General features: G+C 42.9%; 2 protein-coding genes across 3 annotated transcripts in view; both read right to left on the minus strand.

Annotated features, from left to right (window-relative positions):
- Positions 1-21,237, minus strand: part of LOC138966786 (pre-mRNA-splicing factor 38A-like) — a 325,120-nt gene that overhangs the window by 279,101 nt on the left and 24,782 nt on the right. The window lies entirely within an intron of this gene.
- LOC138966774 (uncharacterized) lies at positions 3,923-20,235 on the minus strand. Of its 2 annotated transcripts, none has more exons than XM_070339109.1 (5): positions 20,096-20,235; positions 18,673-19,127; positions 17,090-17,293; positions 10,295-10,621; positions 3,923-9,863 (listed from the first exon to the last, which is right to left on the minus strand). In XM_070339109.1, exons 2-5 carry the CDS (start codon positions 18,826-18,828, stop codon positions 8,901-8,903), a joined length of 1,650 nt encoding a protein of 549 aa, XP_070195210.1. In that variant the 5' UTR covers positions 18,829-19,127; positions 20,096-20,235; the 3' UTR covers positions 3,923-8,900. The 2 variants fall into 2 exon arrangements, with proteins under 2 accessions (XP_070195210.1, XP_070195211.1); XM_070339110.1 differs by lacking the exon at positions 20,096-20,235 and adding an exon at positions 19,418-20,083.

Here is a 21,237-nt window from a genome sequence, read left to right on the forward strand (position 1 = left end):
TTTTACGTCAGGTCGGTTATCTATAAGTGATGATGGTTTTTTGTTTAGTTTGGGTTATGGCTATAATTGCTTATGCTAAAGGCCATTGCGACCGTGGAATAGGCTACGTAAGTGAGGATGTGCAAACTTAGCCCGAATACTGGACTATGTGCAACACACGAAAACACAACACAAGCCTCAGTAAACGCACACGAAACGCTGTTGAAAACGGGGACTTACTTTCAATCCACGCAAATGGTTTATAGTCCAGCTTTTATCCTATACACACACATTAGTGACAAAAATGTGCAACACACTTTCCACAGACCACGAGCATCACCCAGGAAGAAGATTTGCGCAGAGCACAGTTTCAAACAGTTTAGTTGCAACCCACACGAATAGTAAGTTATAGTCCTGTTGTTGGCATGGAAAAGCGTTCAGCGATATGTTGTCGGGTCAGAGGTCACACTGACGTAGACACTTCCGGTACCTACTTGACAAGGAAGCTATGAGCGTTTGCATCTCAGAAACGTTGGAGCGAGGCGTCTTTACACGCTTATAATGACTCACTGCCACTATGCCAGCTAATTGCTCATGCCTTAATTAATTGTCTCGTGTCTTTTATTATTATTATTATTATTATTATTATTATTATTATTATTATGGGGAGCTTATATAGCGCGAACCACAACTGTGCTCTCCGTCCGCGCTTTACATATTAATTTCTGCCGTCTTGCTCCAAAAGCTTCTCATGTGCTGGAGCATTTGTGTTGTTGTTGTTGTTATTGTTGTTGTTGTTGTTGTTGTTGTTGTTGTTGTCACAGTTTTTTCTTTTGGATTAGGTATTCCTCCGAAAGCGGCGTATGGCTGCCTAAATGGCGGGGTAAAAACGGTCATACACGTAAAAACCCACTGGTGCAAAAACATGAGTGAACGTGGGAGTGTCAGCCCATGAACGAAGAAGAAGAAGATATGTGAATCTGCGAAATTAATTCGGCACACACAATTTTCTACACAAGTAGCAGCAAGAATATTGATTTTTGGTATGTGACTAAGTGGTTGAAAGATCTCATTCCGTGTAGAATCTGCAGATGATCTGAGATGGTGTACACAAGAAGGAACGTACCTTTAACACAACGGTGTACATGGAAGGGATATTATCGTATAGATTAGATACTAACAGTCTCAGTATATTATGCAGTCCTTTGAAAGAATTCAAATCGTGTGCGTGTCAGTACACACTTGCATCTCACTTGCTTGTCTACTTACACACCATAGTCACAACTACCGTTTGCCTTCAGACGTACAGTAAATGTGTGTAAATAACTTTCTCCTGTCAAATGGAGCAATATTTGGAATTCAGTTACCTGAGGCAATAATAATAACGATGCAAATTTAACGAGAAAGACAAAACACTAACGATCTTAACAAAACACGAAAAATGAGTCCGTGTCTTCTTCTTCTGCGTTCGTGGGCTGAGACTCCCACGTACACTACGTGTTTTTTGCGCGAGTGGAATTTTACGTGTATGACCGTTTTTACCCCGCCATTTAGGTAGCCATACGCCGCTTTCGGGGGAAGCATGCTGGGTATTTTCGTGTTTCTATAACCCACCGAACTCTGACATGGATTACAGGATCTTTTTCGTGCGCACTTGGTCTTGTGCTTGCGTGTACACACGGGGTGTTCGGACACCGAGGAGAGTCTGCACACAAAGTTGACTCTGAGAAATAAATCTCTCGCCGAACGTGGGGACGAACTCACGCTAACAGCGGCCAACTGGATACACATCCAGTGCGCTACCGACTGAGCTATATCCCCGCCTGAGTCCGTGTTATTTTGGCTCTTAATTTTTCTTCCTGGATGTTCGTGTGCATGAGGATGTGTTTTGAGAGATTTGACGTAGAGACTAAAGTGTGTATCAAATGTGTCCTTAAGTTAGTCTGTCTGTTTTTCTATCTGTTTGTCTGTCTGTCTGTTTGTCTGTTTATCTGTCTGTCTCAGTGTAGTCAAGCGTGTTAATGTATTCATTAAAAATTCAGTTTTAAAGAAAGACTACTCTCTTTTTAGCCGTAAAAAGATCTGAGAAAATTAGGGTCTTAAGCTAGATAGTCTTAAACTGTAATAAAATCTACACTCCTTATAAATATATCAAAAAAACATTTGAAGAAAAACAAAAACCAACAAAGTCTTCAAAGATAAGAGGATTGATAGCATACTTTGCAAAGGGAGAATCTGATAAATAAAAAATATTAAAAAAATATTTTTTAAATCTCAAGACATATATTGGGGTTCATGTGAGGGTCATATTTAAAGGGAGGTTTCACCATAATCGTTTTAAAATGTTCACGTTTTATTAATCATTTATCCCCCGTTTGAGCATGGAGAACAACCGCTGTAATACAAACAAAATAAAAAAAACAGTATTCCGGATCCAGCTTCAACTAGCGAAGGATAAGCTCGAATTTCTATCCGGAAATTCATAGAATTTATACAGCCTTCCAAAATTCGGCGAATTTCACTCAATTTTAAAATACATTTTGCCCTCAGAAATCAGATCACAAAAAGAAAAACATAGACTGAACAAAGAAATGTTTATAACACTCCAGAATCCGTTTTTCATAACCTTTATACAATCTCCCGAATTTGATGAATTTGACTTATTTGAGCTTTACGTTTTTCGCCTCTTCACATCGAATTACACAGAGAAAACGTAGATTGAACAGATAAGTATTTGTAACACACCAAACATCCAGACATCCCGAAACAAGCAGCATGATTCCATGTCACCGAATTATCTGGAAGAGATCGTCACTGATTATTACTGAACGCTCTTGGAATGATTAGGCTTATGTCCTCGTCTGATGCATAGCGTTTGCTTATCTCCGGAAACAGTCCTAAGTTAGTGAGTGCTGAGCTTCCGAAGCAATGTGAAACTGCGGACAGATTATCGCACCGGCACTTGATACTGGTTTCACAAAGCGAGAGAGAAAGAGAGAGAGAGAGAGAGAGAGAGAGAGAGAGAGAGAGAGAGAGAGAGAGACAGAGAGAGAGAGAGAGAGACAGAGAGACAGAGAGAGAGAGAGAGAGACAGACAGACAGACAGACAGCAGACAGACAAACAGAGAGAGACAGAGAGAGACAGACAGACAGCAGACAGACAGACAGAGAGAGAGAGACAGACAGACAGAGATAGACAGATAGACAGACAAACAGAGAGGGAGAGAGAGCGAGAGAGACAGACAGACAGACAGCAGACATACAGACAGACAGACAGACAGACAAACAGAGAGAAAGAAAGAAAGAGAGAGAGAGAGAGAGAGAGAGAGAGAGAGAGAGAAAGAGAAACATAGAGAGAGAGAGACAGAGAAAAAGAGAGAAACAGAGAGTGGGAGAGAGAGAGAGAGAACCAAACAGACAGACCGAGGAATCAGAGACAGGCCGAGGCTCGGAGAGAAAGCAGGGGGTGAGAAAGAGATAGACAGAGACAGAACGAAAGACAGACAGACAGAGAGAGAGGGGTTGATAGAGAGAGAGAGGGGTTGATAGAGAGAGAGAGGGGGAAGAAGAAACAGAGAGAGAGAGAGGGAGAGAGAGGGGGTAAGAGAAAGAGGAGAGACAGAGAGATAATCCAGACTAGCACCATGCGCCTGTGGATACGAGCCGGATTGGCAAAAATTGTAGGATGTTCAAAATCCTGTCACATGTATCAGGGACCTATATTAGGTCTATGCATGTATATAGTGACAACATGATGGCAGTATCTAAGTTCTCGGGCATGGGATAGTTTGCCTTGTTAACCAGGTTCTAATTTTGATTTAAAACACTGACTTGAAACATAATCAACGGTTACAAACTGACGATACTATAGGCTACTCCAGGGAATGACTAACACACTCCTCCCAACCCAGATTTTTCAACACAAAAATTAAAACGAATAAAACTGTTTTTAAATATTTATTTTGCCACGTTTCATGCATTATTGGATTACATAACAAAGAAAGAATCATGCGAGATGTACAAACAAATATATCATTGTTAAAAACGTCTTTACAGAACATGTAGCAAGTTTTGCATTGTAAAAACATAGCAATAATTACTTGTCTCCAATCGACATAGCACAACCATGAATGACTCATTGCCATGATGATCACCAAACACAATCATCATTATAATAAATTTCACAATATTGACGACAGAAGCCCGTTAGTTCCAAACATTACTTTAAAAGAAAGTTTTAACGACATACTTATATGGGACAATTAGGCTGATAAGGTGCAGCGACGTAGGTGCGGGTAAATTAATCATGTGAAAACTACGCACTGTAAACATTCGCTGAGGTTTTTAAATCATTGCAATACACAGAGCTACTTACATCAACTGATCCTACGTTTTCCATACGGGAAAATAATCAATAATTTGCAGAATCAGTAACAAAGTTTTAGGCGACTTCTCGGATCAACGTAGTGTTAGTGTTCAATCAGGCTGTCTGTCTGTCTGTCTGTCTGTCACACACACACACACACACACACACAAACACACACACACACACAAACACACACACACACACACACACACACACACACACTTACACACACACACACACACACACACACACACACACACACAGCACAAGACCTGAGCGACGGAGAGAAGAAAAAAAGAAAAACAGCGGACCAAATGCTGACTACATACAGAAATTGCTGACCAAAAAATCGGTCAGCAGCCTACTCGGCTGTCGACGCAGTCGGATAGTATCTGATATCTACGGGTCATTGGCCGAAGACAGAAGTTTGCATCTGCTGGCATCCGCATACCAACGTGTGAAAGACGTGGCTTCCGTCTATGCAGTCTGTGCAGTCTGTAACAGTTCTTGCATCATTACCTTTAAAGGCACACTCCTCTCCAATCATGTAAACAGTTCCGCTCACCATCTCAGATCCGGCCAGGCTATTATGTGGGACAAGACCATCTTGGTCACATTACCCAATATTGACGGACTGTGTGATGATATCTTCTGCTATGGTCTGTGGAGACAGTGATATCAGTGATATCAAAATCGAGACCGGAGATTTTGATATCACTGTCGAAACAGACCAGTAGCAGAAGATATCATCACACAGTCCGTCAATGTTAGATATATTGCTATTTCTCAGGACATTTTGTATTCACTGTAAAGAAATTACAAAAGTATTTGTCTCAGTTTTGGCTGTTCCATATCCCTCCTTCTGATTATTATTTCTTTTTGTTCACTCTTTTCTTGTACTTACCAGTTTTTCCAAATGTCTTTTCTTTCAAAAACTAATAAGTCACTTGCTCAACTAAATTCTGAGATGATTACATTTTCATATAATTATATGTTTTTGTTTTTAAATTTAGGTGTCTTTGTTTTTGAAATGGGGATGCAATAAAGAGGTCGTCGATATCAAAACTGATATCGACGGAAATGTCGTCGATATCACTTTTGCAAAGAGCTCAGTTTTGCCCAATTAACCAATGGAAATCTACGTAACATATGAAATAGCAATATAGGAGAAAAATCAACACCCTGACTGCTCACTGTGGCCGCGAGTTAGAATTGTTTATAAATTTATTTCTTAAAAAGGCAAATTCTTTTCATTAAGAAAATACCCCACTTTGAACAGAGAGCACCCAGGCTGTTCACTTTTGGTATGTGTCCAAGTGGAGGGATGGTCTTAGCCCATAAACAATTGTTTTTAAAGTCTAGCCAGATCTGAGACGGTGAGCCGAACTGTAAACGGGGGTAGGCCTTCAAATCATTCGTAGTACAGATCGGCTGGACTGCTTTCTTCGAATCATCAAATAGACGTATAGGTTTACGTAATTAGACCGAAATCATTCCACGGAATACTATAACGGAAATTCATACGAATGGACTCTGTAATGGTTCAGCAAGGATTCGCTGGGTGTTGTTTTATTTTATTTTATTTTTAAATAGAACAATACCAAACAAATTTAAAAAAAGAAATGTTGGCTTGGATTGATAAAAGGGAAATCATACAGTATTAACAAATGTATTATGCACATGATTAAAACACACACACACACACACACACACACACACACACACACACACACACACACACACACACACACACACACATAACAATACAGCTTCTTGAAGCAAAAATCGAATGCAATGCTTCAGACCCCATAGCACACACTATGTTGTTAATTAAATCGAGTATAAAAGTTTTGAATTTTAGGAAATATCTCAAATTGTTTTGTTCTTAACAGCTCTGTGAATATAAACTTCATATTTAGTGTAAATTTGCTTGAGAAGAGGGGATGATCAGTTCCCATAGTTTTAAGTTTGTACAAGTTTGGTTTGTACGTTAAATGTTCTGACTTGTATGCTCTTTCAGAAACAATTCAAATTAGGTGATTGACTTAAAAGTACGTGATTTGGCCCTGGGTGGTAGCCACGGAAACATGATTTTAGCCTTCCAGATTTTCATTTTTTTCTCTCTTCTGAATGGCCTTGCATACAAAAACCATCCTCAGACAATAGATGAGTTGAAACAGCATTTACAGGGAGACTGGAGGGTACAAGTGGGATGAGTGTGGCCAATGCTCAGTGTCAAACCTCCTACTTTTTAGGCATTCTCCGAATTTGAAAATGTTCTTTAAAAAGCGAAAAAATCAAATTACGTGTCCTACATACTTAAAGCCATATGTACTCGATGACTATACACGCTAATTGCTTTACCAACAGCTGGAGACATGCTAAATTAAGTTCCCTGCAAAATATTGTGGTCTAGGACCCCTTCAATGTTGAGATATGTTAATTTTCATTTTGATCTGGATCGTCCTATTTATAGATTTGCCAACAGAGGTAGCGTTGACGCAAGGGAAATAACTCCGCGTCTTTGTTTACATCCAAAGTTTTTGAGACTCTAAAACAAGCTGTAATGCATGTATATGGTCCGCGCATGGCGACATATCGTCATTACATGGTCTTATGGTGCGTTTGACATCGATTATGGGCAAACTACACTTTGTAAACACGGGAGCGCGTACATATGCCTTTAACACGTTGTGAAATTATCGTCCCACATCTCGGGCTAATGCACATTGAATATCAAGTAATACGCTGAAAATGTTTAGGAGTTATTAGCGTTTTAGTGGGTGGACATTTTTTGGGGTCACCCACTATATTCAGGCACTCAACGCACACAAACGCAACGTGTACATGTACACATATAACTACAACAACTACGAAGAATTTACAAGCATACGCACAAATAAATTGAAGCTCAATTATTAAGCAACCCTTTTATATAACAGCATGTTAATTATATCTTGTTTAATTATTCGTCTTGATAAATAGTATGTATTAGAGTCATGTCTATTCAGCTTATGAAGAGTAGGGAAACAAAGGGTTCATCTTTTCGTTATTATTTTTCCTTTGTCAATCTTGTTGGTCCACGGATCGAGGTTGCAGTGAATGTTTCGTTTTGTCAACGATTAAACGTTCCATACACTAACCATTCATGATTTTTGTTAATTCTTGAACCAATCGTCTCCTGAAACACACAGTATGTACACTTCAAGCGTTGTCATGGGAAGACAGAGCGCGCGTGCAAGGTCAGGCACCAAAATGGTTTCCATCCCAAATCCGGTTTGTACGAAAAAGACCGTCGACTCAGTTATTCTGCATTTAATCATAATAATGCATAATATTTATAAAGCGCATGTATCCAGGGTTTAACCCTGCTCAAAGCGCTGTACAATCATTTGAAGAAAATACAACAACAACATAACATTATTTACAGTGCAAGCAAGCATTCCATAACAAGAGAAGGCATGCAGTCACTCTCTGCTTGACAAGATGGCACACTGTTGACCAAAAAACGTTGTGGGACTTGTGTAAATGTTCGTCTCCTCGACAAGATGGCATTTGCTTACCAACAACTTTTGTCGAAACTCACTCGATCGTGTGACTTGTGTAAATGTCGGTCTCTCGACAAAGATGGCGCACCTTTTGCCAAAAGTCTTCGCCGAAACTCACTCATGTGTCTAGTGTAAGTATCGGTATTCTGGAAGAGATGGCAAATTTGTGACAGAAAATTTTTTTTCAAATCGGACCCATGTGCCTTGTGTAAATGTCGGTCTCCTGGACAAGATGGTACACTAGTTGCCAAAAGCCTTTGCCGAGACTCGATCATGTGACTTGTGTGGATGTTTTGCCTTGTGAGGACGGGGATGTAGCTAGGCCGTAAGTGCCCCTGACTTTAAAACACATCGTTGCTAAGTCGCGGACTTTAGCCCTCGATTTAGAACTGCGATACATGTATCTACCAGTCCATTAGCTATGCATACTATTGATCGATGGTCATAACACCACCGTGTGCACACATCACAACTTCTCAGCTGAAATCTAAGGGATCAGAACCAAAGGAGACGCACAAGTATGCAAAATAATAATGGAGAAACACGACTCTGCTCATTGCTGGGATGTTTTTCTCTGAGATTTTGGACAGCGGGTCTTTGAGGCTATTTTCGAAGGAGAAAATGCATGTACCAACATAAGATTCCTCTCTTTCACAAAGCGCAGTGGCCGATTCCCACTGTTGTTGTACGAGTGACGAAAAAGACTGAGCAAGTCAGGGCCGTGGTCTGTACATTGCACACTCGTTACAAATTACAAGTCCACATGATTGTCTTCCTTTACACAGCGTTAAAAACAAACAAACAAAAACAACTACAAAACCTTTCACTGGTCTCTATCTTCTCCACACAAAAAAGCTTTAAAAGTATATAAGAAAGATTTATCATTTCCCCAGAAGACATTAGTTTGCAAATAACCTTAGCTCTCCTCACTCAACCGCCATTTTTTTCAAAACAAACGTGTGCAGACAAGTCTCCAAGCTGACCAGAAATGTCCATAATTTCCTAATTTAAAACATGTAGGTCTCATCTATCCTCTTGGGTGGTACCTCTGGTGGCGATTCCTCCTCTTCACCCTCGTCCGCGCTGTCCAGTTCTGCCGACATGCACATCAAGACGTGACCGCCTTTGCAGCCAACCCACAGCCGGTTGTGGTCATCGGTGGTCATCGCTGTGGGCTGGCTCAGCAGCGGACAGCCCGCGCCCAGGTAGCCTTGGAAGCGAAGCTTGTTCTTGTGGTCGAGCACGTGAATGGCGCTGTTGAACCAGTCAGCGACCAGGAGAACCTCCACGCCGTTAAGCACGTAGAAGCAGACATCAGCAGGAGAAAAGTTCTCTCCTGAAGGGCTGTAGTTGGCGATTGCGTTGGGGTGAGAAGGGTGGTACAGCTTGATGGCAGGTTCCACGACCAGCACAGCGAAGAACTCCCCCGTGGAGTCCGCATCAAGCGCCAAAGGGTGGAGAGCCTTCACGGGGAAGAACGTCTCGCTGACGATCCACAGCGATGGCAGAGAGCGGGCTTCAATCTTGCAGATCATGGCGTCGTCCTGGGATTCTTCTTTCTCGGAGGAGGTGGATGTGGTCTTGACGGTCTTAATGGAGAAGCGCGCGTGCAGCTTGGACAGGGCCGCGTGGGTGAACTTCTGTCGCGGCTGACCCTGCTTCTTGCGCCTGTCAGACCCGTCCTTCTCGCTGATAGCATCTCGCGTTTCCTGGACGCTCATCACTTTCTTCTGCGTGGCGCCCACCACGTACACCCAGGCCTCGAAAGCGCGCGCCACGTTGGCCCTGCCTCGTATCGTCTGCTCGCGGAGAACTAGGCCGTCGCTGGTGTAGAGAGCCACGCGTTGCTCGGTGCTGTCCCCTTCCACCAAGTCGTGCGCCACCCACACCGTCCCGTCAGCCATCGGGCACACCGCGTTGACGCATGCGCCTGGCACGCTACAGCACCGGAAGAGCGGAGACAGCGCCACCTATGTGGGAGAATCAAAAAACAAGAGTGGTTAATGAGTGAAACGGTTAATGAAATACCAGACAAAGCATTCATGAAGAACTGACTTCGACCTATTGGTCTTTAAATATGAACGAATAATATACACAGCAGACAAATGAATTCAAACGGAATTTCTGAAGAAATAATTCAGCCATCAAGCACACAGCGTTTTAATTGTGCATGCGCCTGGGACGCTACAGCGGAAAAGAGTGCAACCTTTGAGTGTCAAAGCAAGGTAATGAGTCGAAATTTCTATTTTTATTTTATTTTTTATTTTACAAATTACAAACTTCCTGTCAGAACGCCTATCAAAAAGCTGTCGGCACACGGCATAGCCATACACCCTAAACTTCTAAACAAAAAGAAAACACAACAGCAGCCAGTTTCAGCTGTAACTGTTTCAATCTTCACCTTCGGAGTAGTCTTGGTCATCTGGGTGTAGAGCGGTGTGCCGATAAAGCGCAGCACCATGACTTCAGTCAGAGCGTCAGAGACGCCGTGAAGAGTAGACAAGACGGAGTAATTCGGCAGACTTTCTGTCAGCCTCTCAAGGTTCTCTCCCTTGCCCCGCCCAGTGCGCATATCTCGCTCTAAGCGAAGGGCGGTCACACTGTCAGAGGAACTGCCCGGCGATCGGGCGATATTGGACACGATCTCGTTGATGGAGTCGATCATCTCCTTCATTTCGTCCCGACGACGGTCCAGGTCTGAGGTGGTGGAGCTCAGGTTGGCGTCCACCTGTTGGATAGAAACATGTAGGCTACAATTCAAGAAATGTGTTCCAAATTGACGATTTTTGGAAATAACTCTGTCGGGTTTGTATGGTTTGTGAAAGAATGAATACTCTTGCTTTTCCTCTGACAAATTAAGTCACATGCGCTTCTGTCCACTCTCCGACACACCCCTCGCTAGTGATTGGCCCCTCCAATGTTTGTCCGAGTAAAATTAAAGGGTAATCACTCTTTCACAACCCATACAAACCCGACAGAGTTATTGCCGGAATTCGTCCTTTGACTCCCTCCGCCATGTAGTGATGCAGGGACGTCTCCTGAACAAGAAAATAAAGTTTACGGAATGAATCGGATTTCACAATGAAAGTTTTTGCTTTTCACCACGATTTTGCCTTAGTTTCAACACCGTGCAGTTCTCTCCCTTGCGGTACCTTGAAAACAGCTTCGGCCTTGAATTTGGATTGTTATTCTTAGATTAGATTGAAGCACACTTCTTTTCGTAAAAAGTGCCACTGCAGATACTCTCTAATAGGCATATGGTTCAAATGCTGTTGTTTTCTACTCAATTCTAGTCAAAATACAGCCGCCGCACCCCATAGCAAGAATGCGGATCGATGTACAGTTAAATTTTAGCCAGACGCTACACTTGAACATCGTTTCCTACACTTAAAATTTCATATCGTTACACTTGAAGCTTCAAGAGGGTTTGGAGCTGTGCACCAGTTTCAGTTTAATGCAGGTCAATAAGGTTTTAGGAGAGTATAGAGTGTATGTAGCGATGGGCCGGGTCCAAGATAACACTGTCAGCATGCGGCTTTTTCCATGTTTGACTGGTTTTGCATCCCTTGCTGTCATTATCATCTTGAACTGTCTAACTAGGAGTGATACCTTCTTCTTCTTCTTCTTCTTCTTCTCGCCCTGATATGGCCCTTCGTGGTCGGCTGGGCGTTAAGCAAACAAACAAACAAACACAAATCTTCTTCTTCTTCTTCTTCTTCTTCTTCTTCTTCTTCTTCTTCTTCTTCTTCATCATCATCTTCGTTCATGGGCTGAAACTCCCACGTTCACGGGTTGATTTGTGCGTGTATGACCGTTTTTACCCCGCCATTCAGGCAGCCATACGCCGCTTTCAGGGGAAGCATGCTGGGTATTTTTGTGTTTCTATAACCCACAGAACTCTGACATAGATTACAGGACCTTTTCCGTTCGCACTTGGTCTTGTGCTTGCGTGTACACACAAAGGGGGTTAATGCACTAGCAGGTCTGCACATAAGTTGACCTGGGAGATCGGAAAAATCTCCACCCTTGACCCACCAGGCGGTCGCGGGCGGGATTTGAACTCACGACCTTCCGATTAGAAGGCCGATGTCTTATCCACTAGGCCACTGCGCTTTAGGAGTGTTACCAAAACTGGTTCCTCGTTGTCAACTGATGAAACATACTGGTCAACTAATTTTGTCTTGCTGCATGGTGAATCACATGGAATTGGAAGAATATTAGTTTTGGTCTTGTCAAGATTACGCAGACCTTGCCTCTCAGCCCAGTTCGATGTAGAGGGTTGATGACAGGAAGAAAATGTTGTGTCTTGAGGGAGGGGAAGGTGAATGCAAGCTATAATTGCTGACTAGCTATATGGGCAGTGGAGATTTAAAAAAAACATTTTTTTTATATGAAGTCTTATATCGCGCGCGTATCTCCAGACTCGGACTCAAGGCGCAGGGATCTATTTATGCCGTGTGAGATGGAATTTTTTACACAATACATCACGCATTCACATCGACCAGCAGATCGCAGCCATTTCGGCGCATATCCTACTTTTCACGGCCTATTATTCCAAGTCACACGGGTATTTTGGTGGACATTTTTTTTTATCTATGCCTATACAATTTTGCCAGGAAAGACCCTTTTGTCAATCGTGGGATCTTTAACGTGCACACCCCAATGTAGTGTACAGACTTCAGACCACACTCTCATTAATAATAATAATAATAATAATAATAATAATAATAATAATAATAATAATAATAATAATAATAATAATAATAATAATAATAATAATAATAATGATAATAATAATAATGAGAGATTATAATATAGCGCGAACCACAGTGAACTGTGCTCTCCGCGCTTTACATATCAACTATGAATAAAAACCATACTGTTTAAACATCAAATACATACTAACAAAGATAACGTAACAATAAACTTACAGCAACACATTCTCCCCGTATGTACAATACCATGAAATAGATGCACAACTCACAATAAATCATGTACAATGAAAAATATCAACTTAATCTCAAAGCGTATACAGTGTATCATATTACAGCAGTATACTGTGGGATCCACATTCGAATCATCATCTCACATCTTCCCAGGCTCTTATGCAAGTCTTCTTCTTCTTCTTCTTCTTCTTCTTCTGCGTTCGTGGGCTGAAACTCCCACGTACACTCGTGTTTTTTGCACGAGTGGAATTTTACGTGTATGACCGTTTTTTACCCCGCCATTTAGGCAGCCATACGCCGTTTTCGGAGGAAGCATGCTGGGCATTTTCGTGTTTCTATAACCCACCGAACTCTGACATGGATTACAGGATCTTTTTCGTGCGCGCTTGGTCTTGTGCTTGCGTGTACACACGGGGGGGGGGGGGGGGGGGGTGTTCGGACACCGAGGAGAGTCTGCACACAAAGTTGACTCTGAGAAATAAATCTCTCGCCGAACGTGGGGACGAACTCACGCTGACAGCGGCCAACTGGATACAAATCCAGCGCGCTACCGACTGAGCTACATCCCCGCCCTTATATACAAGTCAATATGCTTGCTTACCTTCCCTCCACTTTGACACATACCAAAACTCAACAGCATGAGTGCTCCCTGTGCAAAGTGTCTTGCTGAATCCATTTTTAACGGACACAATAGCGGCTTTTTGTGAAACTAATTCATCCACAAATTCTTACTCAGAACTGAAAGAACGTAGTCTGTTGAATTTTGGTATGTGTCCAAGTCGAGCGGTGGTTTTCTCCCACGTAAAAGCCTGACAGATCTGAGAAGGTGGGCAAAACTGCTTTCACGTGTAACTAAGGCTGGACCTGTAAGACACTTGTCCCAAATTTAGGGAAGGTACCAAACTTGGCAGACTGAGAAAACCGTGGCAGTGTCTTGAAACTAAGGCAAAATCGTGGTGTAAAGCAACATGACTTTCGGTTCTTTCTGTAACCTATTCCTTATGTTTCTGTGTGAGTGCGTAAGTGCATCGTGCGTGTGTGCTTTGAAAACGAGGAACTTCATCGAGATAACACATTTTAAAATACTTAAAATTGGGAAAGTTTCTTTATTGAAGATAATGCAAATATTTTCGACACTGACTCAGGTAATATCTCAAAGAGTGACAAAAATACGCTTTTCCGCTAAGGAAGTCGTGGCAAAAGGCATCACATCACGCCTTCTACTGTCGATTCACATTCACGAGGAAGTAAGTACCACATAATAAGCAAACAAGTCGCGTAAGGCGAAAATACAACATTTAGTCAAGTAGCTGTCGAACTCACAGAATGAAACTGAACGCCATGACCGTATACTCGTAGCATCGTCAGTCCATCGCTCGTGCTCATGGCAAAGGCAGTGAAATTGACAAGAAGAGCGGTTTAGTAGTTGCGCTGAGAAGGATAGCACGCTTTTTATATTTAGTCAAGTTTTGACTAAATATTTTAACATCGAGGGGGAATCGAAACGAGGGTATGGTGTATGTGTGTCTGTCTGTCTGTCTGTCTGTGCGTGTGCGTGTGTCTGTGTGTGTGTGTGTGTGTGTAGAGCGATTCAGACTACACTACTGGACCGATCTTTATGAAATTTGACATGAGAGTTCCTGGGTATGAAATCCCCGAACGTTTTTTTCATTTTTTTGATAAATGTCTTTGATGACGTCATATCTGGCTTTTCGTGAAAGTTGAGGCGGCACTGTCACGCCCTCATTTTTCAACCAAATTGGTTGAAATTTTGGTCAAGTAATCTTCGACGAAGCCCGGACTTCGGTATTGCATTTCAGCTTGGTGGCTTAAAAATTAATTAATGACTTTGGTCATTAAAAATCTGAAAATTGTAAAAAAAAAAAAAAATTTATAAAACGATCCAAATTTACGTTTATCTTATTCTCCATCATTTGCTGATTCCAAAAACATATAAATATGTTATATTCGGATTAAAAACAAGCTCTGAAAATTAAATATATAAAAATTATTATCAAAATTTTTTTTCGAAATCAATTTAAAAACACTTTCATCTTATTCCTTGTCGGTTCCTGATTCCAAAAATATATAGATATGATATGTTTGGATTAAAAACACGCTCAGAAAGTTAAAACGAAGAGAGGTACAGAAAAGCGTGCTATCCTTCTCAGCGCAACGAATACCCCGCTCTTCTTGTCAATTCCACGGGCACTGCCTTTGCCACGGGCGGTGGAGTGACGATGCAACGAGTATACGGGCTTGCTGCGTTGCGTTGCGTTCAGTTTCATTCTGTGAGTTCGACAGCTACTTGACTAAATATTGTATTTTCGCCTTACGCGACTTGTCTATACCTCTCTTCGTTTTAACTCTCTGAGCGTGTTTTTAATCCAAACATATCATATCTATATGTTTTTGGAATCAGGAACCGACAAGGAATAAGATGAAAGTGTTTTTAAATTGATTTCAAAAATTTAATTTTGATAATAATTTTTATATTTTTAATTTTCAGAGCTTGTTTTTAATCCAAATATAACATATTTATATGTTTTTGGAATCAGAAAATGATGGAGAATAAGATAAACGTAAATTTGGATCGTTTTATAATTTTTATTTTTTTTTTACAATTTTCAGATTTTTAATGACCAAAGTCATTAATTAATTTTTAAGCCACCACGCTGAAATGCAATACCGAAGTCCGGGCTTCGTCGAAGACTACTTGACCAAAATTTCAACCAATTTGGTTGAAAAATGAGAGCGTGACAGTGCCGCCTCAACTTTCACGAAAAGCCGGATATGACGTCATCAAAGACATTTATCGAAAAAAAGAAAAAAACGTTCGGGGATATCAATCCCAGGAACTCTCATGTAAAATTTCATAAAGATCAGTCCAGTAGTTTAGTCTGAATCGCTCTACACGCACGCACGCACGCACGCACGCACACACACACATACACCACGACCCTCGTTTCGATTCCCCCTCTATTTACTTGACTAAATGTAACAAAACTTGACTAAATGTATAAAGAGTCAAGTTTCCGTCAAAAGCCATTCTTTGATTTTTTTCTCTCAGTTTGTGGGCTGCTTTGATCACGCGCTCGAGTTGGCTTTTGCACAAGTGTATGGCCTTTTTTCGTCGCTATTCAGGCAGTCATATTCCGTTTTATGTGGGGTAAATTAGTACTGAAGCAGGGAGCACTTTTCCCACCAATGAGTTTCAAGTCTTCAAGCGTATGTGAAACACTCGTTATGCCCTTTTCCTTTGTTGCAGAAAGTCCACGTCTGACTAAACCGGAGTTATACAGTTTTCTGAAAACGTAGCGGTCCTGTCAGTGTTGAGAAATATTCATATCATGCATGATCTAAATTTAAAGCTACTTGATGATTCAATACCTCACTGATGATTTTTCTGCTTCAAAATGTTTCCTGTGCCTTCAAGGCAAGGGAAGTTGTTGACAAAGCACTTATCAAAATCAGAAACGTCTCTCAGCGGTCATTTTTGTGGGTTTTTTATTTACGTAGATGATAACGTGCATGTCGTGAGTTGTCAAGATAACATTTCGTGGCAGACCACGTAAATGGCTGGAATATTAACTACAGGTGCGAAAAAGCGAGCAAGGGTCATGTTATTACTGTGAGACATTTTAACAGTGGTACCTGCGATATCAGGCCCCTCGGATGAAAGGACACCTCATGATAAAGGACACTTTTATCTATCACCTGGACTAAAATATATGTCTTGACAGGCCATCTAAAATGTAGCGGACACAACAACTGACTGACCCTGACGAAGACATTTTTATATCGAGCGAGTCAGGGAACTGAGAGGGGGTATGCTTGGCAACTTACTTACCCCCCCCCCCCCCCCCCCAAAAAAAAAAACAAAAAAAAAACCACGGGGGAAAAAAACTCATTCCATCATTCAGGCACCACATCACACCCTCAGAGTGACACACGACAAGTGAAAAAGAGGAAGATGTTACGAGGTCAGCACGGTGGAACGGTTCTTGATGCGAGTCACTATAGTCTTTGCTTGCTTGGCAACCTTATCTCCCACTACCCTCTACCCTCCTCCTTATCTCTCAAGCACTGTGACCCACATTACACCTCCAGGGGGGGCATAGACGTTCTTGGGTGAGTAAGAACACAGAGCTAAGCCTTCTTGACCCCCGCCCCCCCTCCCCCTCTTCCTAACCCCGTTAAATAATTTAGGCACCCGTATTATATCTTCAGAGGGGACACACACCACTGACCTTGAGAGAGACGTTTTTGAGCGAGTCGAGGGCGGCCTGCTCGGCGTCCTTGATCCAAGAGGTGAGCATGGCGGAGCGGTTCTTGATGCGAGTCCGCAGCCTGCGCTGGGCCTGGCTGGCCGCCTCCTTGTCCTCCTCGACCTCCCGGTTCACTCTCACAAGCACCTTCAGCCTCTCCTCCAGCCGTCCGCGGTGGTCCTCCAGCTGAAAGGAGAAAGAAACAGGTTAGATTTGAGATAAATAAACTCTTATCTTGACAATTGACGATATGCGCGTTATCATCTACGTAAATACAACACAACAATTAAAAATTACCGCTGAGAGACGTTTCTGATTTTGATAAGTGCTTTGTCAACAACTTTCCTTGCAGGTACAGGAAACATTTTGAAGCAGCCGGTGAGGTATTGAATCGTCGAGCATTTTGGGTTTGCCTTAGCCGCTAAAGTCGATGTAACTTACACGTCTTCGTATCAGTCTGTCATGAAGGTGAGGACAGATGTCCAGAATTGCGCGGTGCAGTGTCCTTGAGTGAGGGTGCAGTGTTCTGTCTGGAAGATCTTTGATAGAACTGAGGCGTGTCATTCAGACGGTGCCTGAGCTAAACATTGGCGGGTACACTGCTCAGTCACAGCTCCCCGGATGGCACTGTAAACATTCCCATTCCCTTCGCCTCTCTAGCCACCTTCCATCCTACCCTTTGTTTGTTTGTTTGTTTGCTTAACGCCCAGCCGACCACGAAGGGCCATATCAGGGCGGTGCTGCTTTGACATTTAACGTGCGCCACACACAAGACAGAAGTCGCAGCACAGGCTTCATGTCTCACCCAGTCACATTATTCTGACACCGGACCAACCAGTCCTAGCACTAACTCCATAATGCCAGACGCCAGGCGGAGCAGCCACTAGATTGCCAATTTTAAAGTCTTAGGTATGACCCGGCCGGGGTTCGAACCCACGACCTCCCGATCACGGGGCGGACGCCTTACCACTAGGCCAACCGTGCCGGTCCTACCCTTTGTCTTATAACTAAGGTGGGGAGTGCTGGTTCAGATGGTGTGTCAGGTTGAGTACACTCAAATATCCTTTTAATAAGACACTCAGTTTGGGTAGACAGACAGACTGAGAGTGAGGGACACAGAGAGACGCAGGTAGCGATAGACAGACGGACAGGAACAGAGAGAGAGAGAGAGAGAGAGAGAGAGAGAGAGAGAGAGAGAGAGAGAGAGAGAGAGAGAGAGAGAGAGAGAGAGAGAGAGAGAGAGAGAGAGAGAGAGAGAGAGAGAGGTTGCCACTCTCACACACACACACACTCTGACTCTCACTCCTTCTCTCACAAAGAGCCTGAGAGAGAGAGAGAGAGAGAGAGAGAGAGAGAGAGAGAGACAGAGACAGAGAGACAAACAGACAGAGAGAGAGAGAGAGAGAGAGAGAGAAAGAGAGACAGAACGCGCACTGAGAGAAAGAGCGAGGGAGAGAGAGACATAGAGACTGACAGGAGAGGGGGAGAGACAGGGACAGACAGACAGTGAGACAGACAGACTAGCAGGCAGAAAGAGGGAGAGACAGAGAATGGGGAAGACAGACCTTATCCTTGAGTCCAGTCGTGGCCTTGTTGACGTCAATGCTCTTGTGGCCCTCGTGGTCAGTCAGCTTGCAGTCACGACAGATCAACACGTCACAGGGAACACACAAGAACCTCAGTCTCTCCTCCGGGTGGTCATCGCATAATACCTCCCCCATCTTTTTATTTTATTTAATTTTTTTTATTTTTTTATTTTATTTTTGTATTATTATTATTTTCACCAGCAACTGATTTGCAGCTAAGTTTCTGGTCACACTTGGTTCTTGAGACACCGGTGTTCTACACGAAAAGCCTGATTTCGCTGTAGCTTTGGGTTCTCTGAAGGTCGGTGAAGCTTGTCGGTGGTATAATTATACAAGGCTATCTTTTATTATGTTGACGTCGTCGTTGTGTCTCCAAATGACTTGACTGACACTGTGTTGGTATCAACAATGCTTCTGGACTTCAAAATTCAGGACTGGAGAATGACAACAAAATATTAGGTTAGAAATACACACACTGAAACACAGACAGACACACACACACACACACACACACACACACTCAACCAAACACTTGACCCAACACAGCACACAAAAACACTGACACGTAATACTTGTTGTGTCTCTTCCATGCACATATTTTAGGCTCGTTGGCAGGGTCAAACGAGGATTGCCCATGTGACTTGTCGCATGAATAGAATGAATCACTGATCACATTCCATATGTACACATTGACGCTAAGCCAAACTGTGACTAGTATACGCACCTCAATGGTCGAGGCAACACAGTTTTATCTGAGAAGTTTACACACAGTGACATTACGTGCACCTCAGCATTATCATGGTTTTTTTTTACATATGTCTCGAGAGTTGCTGCACTGCACCCTCAAGTATTCACACCCGACCTCGATAATTTAACCGACGACTCTGTGACATTGTCAACCGGCCTTTGAGCGTGTTAGAGAGATATCCTGAGATACCACCCTGCACAAAGCTGGCACTTTCAAGTAGGCTATGCAAAGAATATAACTGACAGCTTACGGGCGGGGATGTAGCTCAGTCGGTAGCGCGCTGGATTTGTATCCAGTTGGCCGCTGTCAGCGTGAGTTCGTCCCCACGTTCGGCGAGAGATTTATTTCTCAGAGTCAACTTTGTGTGCAGACTCTCCTCGGTGTCCGAACACCCCCGTGTGTACACGCAAGCACAAGACCAAGTGCGCACGAAAAAGATCCTGTAATCCATGTCAGAGTTCGGTGGGTTATAGAAACACGAAAATACCCAGCATGCTTCCTCCGAAAACGACGTATGGCTGCCTAAATGGCGGGGTAAAAAACGGTCATACACGTAAAATACGTGGGAGTTTCAGCCCACGAACGCAGAAGAAGAAGAAGACTGACAGCTTACAAGGACACTGTAACTGTAACACATTGCAATGAAACACGTACCCGGTGGTAGGCTTTTTCACAGCACACAGCAATGAAACTTCGAGGCTCCTGTTCAGACCAATCGCGTCAGTTGACACTTCCCGAATGAGTAGGCATAGCTGGCGGAGCATTTCATAGTTCCTTCTTAGATACCTCGCCTGTGCAGTAATTTGCACAAGTTGAGGCTAAATATAGTAGCTGTTGATGATACAAACTGGTTTTTATCTCAGTGCAGCGAAAATGTCCCTAACTTTTTGTAGTCTGGGAGCTGTGTGTCACTCAGCGGCGGATCACATCATTCAGTTTCAAGGGGGGGTTTCCACATTTTAAAAAAATATATAATTCGACGACGCGAAGCGTTTAGTTGAGGGCGGGGTACGGAGGCATGCCCCCCCCCCCCCCTCCCCCCGGAAATTGTTGATAAAAACAAGGAAAATGGAGCAACCTGGTGCAATCTGAGCCAAGAAACTTCTCCCAATATACGTTCCAAAAAGTAAATTTAAGAAGACAAATTTGGATCAAAACAACGACAATAGACCGATCTGGTGCAAACTGATCAAACAAATTACCCAACTACTTTCCAAAACCGTCACTTAGAAGACAATGGCAAGCTCCGAGTGGGATCCGGGGGCATACCCCCCCCCCCCCCCCCGGATATAGTATAGGGGGGTTCGGAAACCCCGGAAACACCCCCCACCCCCTAGATCCGCCCCTGTGTCATGGTCCTTCGGGAAGACTAGCTGGTTTCAAATCAAGAAGTCATTCTAGGCCTTGGCTTCAGACCTCAGCAAAACGATACGTTTTGCCTTTTCTTAGTTTGTTTGTTTGCTTTTTCTTTTGTTTTGTTAAACAGTTTGCTCTGTCCGTGTCGGCAAACGCTTACATTGCACAATTGTTCCACCACGTGTGTATGTGTGTGTGTGTGTGTGTGTGGGTGTAGGCGTGTTTTGTGCGTGTGTTTGCTTGTTATTTATTAATTTGTTGTTGTTGTCTTTCTTTTCAAGATCGCTAAGGAGATAGGATACTTAAAACTGTGACAAAAAACTGGGAAAGCAGGCTGGTGTCAGATGGGGACAGATAATATAACGTTGGTGAAATCGTGGGACCTCGTGACTCTTGGCGCCAAGTCACTTACGAGGTCCCACGATTTCACCGACGATAAA

The sequence above is a fragment of the Littorina saxatilis genome, linkage group LG5, assembly GCF_037325665.1.
Source record: "Littorina saxatilis isolate snail1 linkage group LG5, US_GU_Lsax_2.0, whole genome shotgun sequence".
Taxonomy (NCBI): Eukaryota; Metazoa; Mollusca; class Gastropoda; order Littorinimorpha; family Littorinidae; genus Littorina; species Littorina saxatilis.

What these genes read in the sequence shown, in the direction of transcription:
- LOC138966774 (XM_070339109.1), bottom strand. Translation starts at nt 18,828, where the DNA reads ATGGGGGAGGTATTATGCGATGACCACCCGGAGGAGAGACTGAGGTTC. An exon ending in CGACTGGACTCAAGGATAAG is followed by an intron (nt 17,294 to 18,672) that starts GTCTGTCTTCCC and finishes TTCTCCTTTCAG; the next exon opens with CTGGAGGACCACCGCGGACG. An exon ending in TCAAAAACGTCTCTCTCAAG is followed by an intron (nt 10,622 to 17,089) that starts GTCAGTGGTGTG and finishes TCTATCCAACAG; the next exon opens with GTGGACGCCAACCTGAGCTC.